The following is a 2,996-nucleotide window of genomic DNA, read 5'->3' on the forward strand; positions in this document are numbered from 1 at the left end:
AATAAATGATAAACAATTTCAGTAAATCACACATGTATCCAATACTAATATGGGAAAAACGCAGCTCATCTGGACCAACAGTTTGTAAGATATTTGTAATGTTAGTTGGCCCGTTCAAAAAAATTTCTTTCAAAATTAAACTTTTTCAAAAAAATGGGGAAATAATCCACTAAATCATACATGCGCTCACTAATCTTCTGGGAAAAATTCGGCTCAATCGGAGCAAAGGATTGTGAAATTGACATATCTAGTTGGCTGCTGATGTGGCCGGTTTTTTATGCCACCGATGCACTTACATACTGGACCCACTTGTCATGAATCATGTCTAACACACCTAAATGATGATTTAGACGTATCTGCAACGAGTTACCATAATATGTGGTGTTTCTTTTGTGCAACACTAATACCAATAGTAGATGGCTTGTGCAATTTCCTCAGATTTAAACGGTCAGCGCCAGGATCCATGATCTACGTGTGGCATCACCGACAATCCATCCGAGCAGGGACGCGTCGTGCTAGAACCTGACACACCGGAACAGAATCCGACGAAGCAACCTGGCAGGTTACTCTGTCCATCACAGGCATCGTTTAGTTACTCTACGCATTAATTGCCGAGACTAAACAAACTACCCGACGGCATGCGAAGCTGCTGCCGAAGAAAGGCGCAACCATCATCGCAGCAACTACGGTGAAGTCAAATGAAGTGGAAGCTCTGCGCTTAACCCAAGGAGCCGCGCGCATTCTCACGAACGGATCGATTTGTCTGCACCGAAAACCACATCTTGAAATTCATCATCATATCATCACACTTTCCAAACGATGAATCCCAAGAAAGAAAAAAGTTACCGTTGTAGTACAGACAAAATGACAGCAAGCAGATTGAACTTCCGAGACGCCCTCTGCATTAACTGTGAACGGTATCTGGTTTGGCCGCGCCGCGCTGCTTGTCAGGTCAACTGGCAACCGGGCAAACAGAGCCCACGCCCCCTTATAAATTAGCCCGTGGCGGGACACGTCTGATCACCCAGTCCATTCTGAATTTAGCTAGTATAGTGCTTGTGCTTATACTACCAGGGATCGATACACCTTGGTTGACAGGAAAATTATTAGTCAGAGATGAGGAGCTCCGCGGCTGTAGTCCGGGCGGCACTGCTCGTCCTTGGCGCGCTGCTACTCCCTGCCCACCATGTGATGGCCGACTACTCGGCCGTGGCACCGACGCCCCCGCCGCCTAAGCCGGCCAGTGCCATTTCCAAGCCCCCGTTGCCAGCCAATGACACCAACATGTCGCCGTCCCCGTCGCCGCCTGTCCAGCCGGTGCCACCTTTCGTGGTCGTGCAGGGCGTGATCTACTGCAAGTCATGCAAATCCAGGGGCTACAACCGCGGCATGGACGCCTCACCGATCCAAGGTTCGCACTGCCCGTAGATCTCTCTCGCCTACTCCGTCGCCTCGGCATGGAGTACCTAATTAACCTGCTCAGTCTTAAACTCATGCGTGCATGCATCCATTCGATCCATAAACGCAGGTGCAACGGTGAATCTGGTGTGCTACGGGAAGAAGGTGGTGAACGTGACGGCGACGGTGTCGGACGAGCGCGGCTACTTCCTGGTGATGTTCTACGACCTGGCCAACTTCAACGCGCGCAACTGCAAGCTGTACCTGGGCACGTCGCCGACGCCGCTCTGCGACAAGCCCGTCTACCCGCCGAACAAGTGGATCGGGCTCTCGCTCGTCAAAGAGACCGTCACCTCGCCGCCGGCGGGGCTGCAGGGCGTCTACTGCCCCACCAGCGTCCTCTTCTACGGCCCCTCCGCCGGACAGCATTGCCCATTTTATTGACCGCGCCGCCTCGATCCAGCTGGTACTGAGTAATAATCAACTAGTCATATGCAGTTGATGGATGATTCATGATTGACAGTGTTGTGCTTGCAGTGGTGCATATTTGTGCATTTATGTGTTCGTGTTCCTAGCAGCTAGCCAATTTACGTTAAGTTCTTCTAGTTCGTGGGGTTGGTGCAGTTCCAGTGTAGTGCTAGTATCTTGAGCTTTCAGTGGCCTCTGTTCCCCTCACATAACTATGATTCTTCTGCCAACGTGCATTATTTTAAGCTGTTTGACATCTACGGCTGTCGGTTACCACTACACCGTAGATCCATGAGCTTAGATCGAGCTCCAAATCACACTAGAAGTGGGAATCTTGGAAGTCAAAGGTAATAGCCACCCTGCGAAGTGGTATTTTATACTGCGAAATGGAGTACTATGATTCTTCTATAACGTGCATGTATACTCAGATCTTCTATAACGTGCCTGTCTCTCGGAAGCGCTACCACGGAAATCCCTATATGACGCTCGTTCCGCCAGTTTGTCTACCAAACGCACAAGCCAGCAAACCTAACGATACGATTTCGGCCAGATAAATTGCTCAGATTCTGATTTTTACCGATTTTGTGAGCCTTCTAGAAGGTTCCTTTTGTTTTAGTTTACTTTCAAAACAATATTCGCAGTTTCCAAATTTAAAAGATGTTCACAAATTTTAAAAAAAATGTTACAAACTTTTGAAATATTCATCATTTAAACAATGTTTACAAAATGCAGAGGAATGTTTATTTTTTCATAAATGTTCACAAAATTTTCAAAAAAAGTTCACTTTGAAAAATAATTAAATTGTAAAAATAATATAAACTAAGAAAAAACAGAGAGAACTGTACGCACAAAGCTGATCGCTAAAGTGGATCGGGCCTGCAGTTACTCATGTGCGGTTGCTAGACAATTTGCCGCATCAAGTGTGACATAGGAGCTCCCCGCCCACCCACGGTCAAGACTGGCTGGAGAAAGAATATTCTTCAATGAGTAAAATGCACTGGCAGTCACTGAACTTGCGAAGAGCGCTCACTTTGGTCACTGTACCTAAAAATACGGCCAATACGGTCACCCAATACGACAAGACGTGTTTGTACGGTCACTGTTCCTCGTATGCCACCCGTCGCCGCTCG

The 2,996-nt window shown here is 47.6% G+C and overlaps 1 protein-coding gene across 1 annotated transcript; it reads left to right on the forward strand.

Annotated features, from left to right (window-relative positions):
* Positions 1-1,034: 1,034 nt before the first annotated feature.
* LOC123058552 (pistil-specific extensin-like protein) lies at positions 1,035-2,111 on the forward strand. The gene is made up of 2 exons (XM_044481263.1): positions 1,035-1,411; positions 1,529-2,111. Exons 1-2 carry the CDS (start codon positions 1,117-1,119, stop codon positions 1,840-1,842), a joined length of 609 nt encoding a protein of 202 aa, XP_044337198.1. The 5' UTR covers positions 1,035-1,116; the 3' UTR covers positions 1,843-2,111.
* The last annotated feature ends 885 nt before the right edge of the window (positions 2,112-2,996 follow it).

The sequence above is a fragment of the Triticum aestivum genome, chromosome 3A (genome assembly GCF_018294505.1).
Source record: "Triticum aestivum cultivar Chinese Spring chromosome 3A, IWGSC CS RefSeq v2.1, whole genome shotgun sequence".
Classification (NCBI taxonomy): domain Eukaryota; kingdom Viridiplantae; phylum Streptophyta; class Magnoliopsida; order Poales; family Poaceae; genus Triticum; species Triticum aestivum.

Excerpts from the sequence above, each read along its gene's own strand:
- LOC123058552 (XM_044481263.1), top strand. The coding sequence starts at position 1,117 with ATGAGGAGCTCCGCGGCTGTAGTCCGGGCGGCACTGCTCGTCCTTGGC. Across the intron at positions 1,412-1,528 it reads GGACGCCTCACCGATCCAAG|GTGCAACGGTGAATCTGGTG; the intron begins GTTCGCACTGCC and ends CCATAAACGCAG.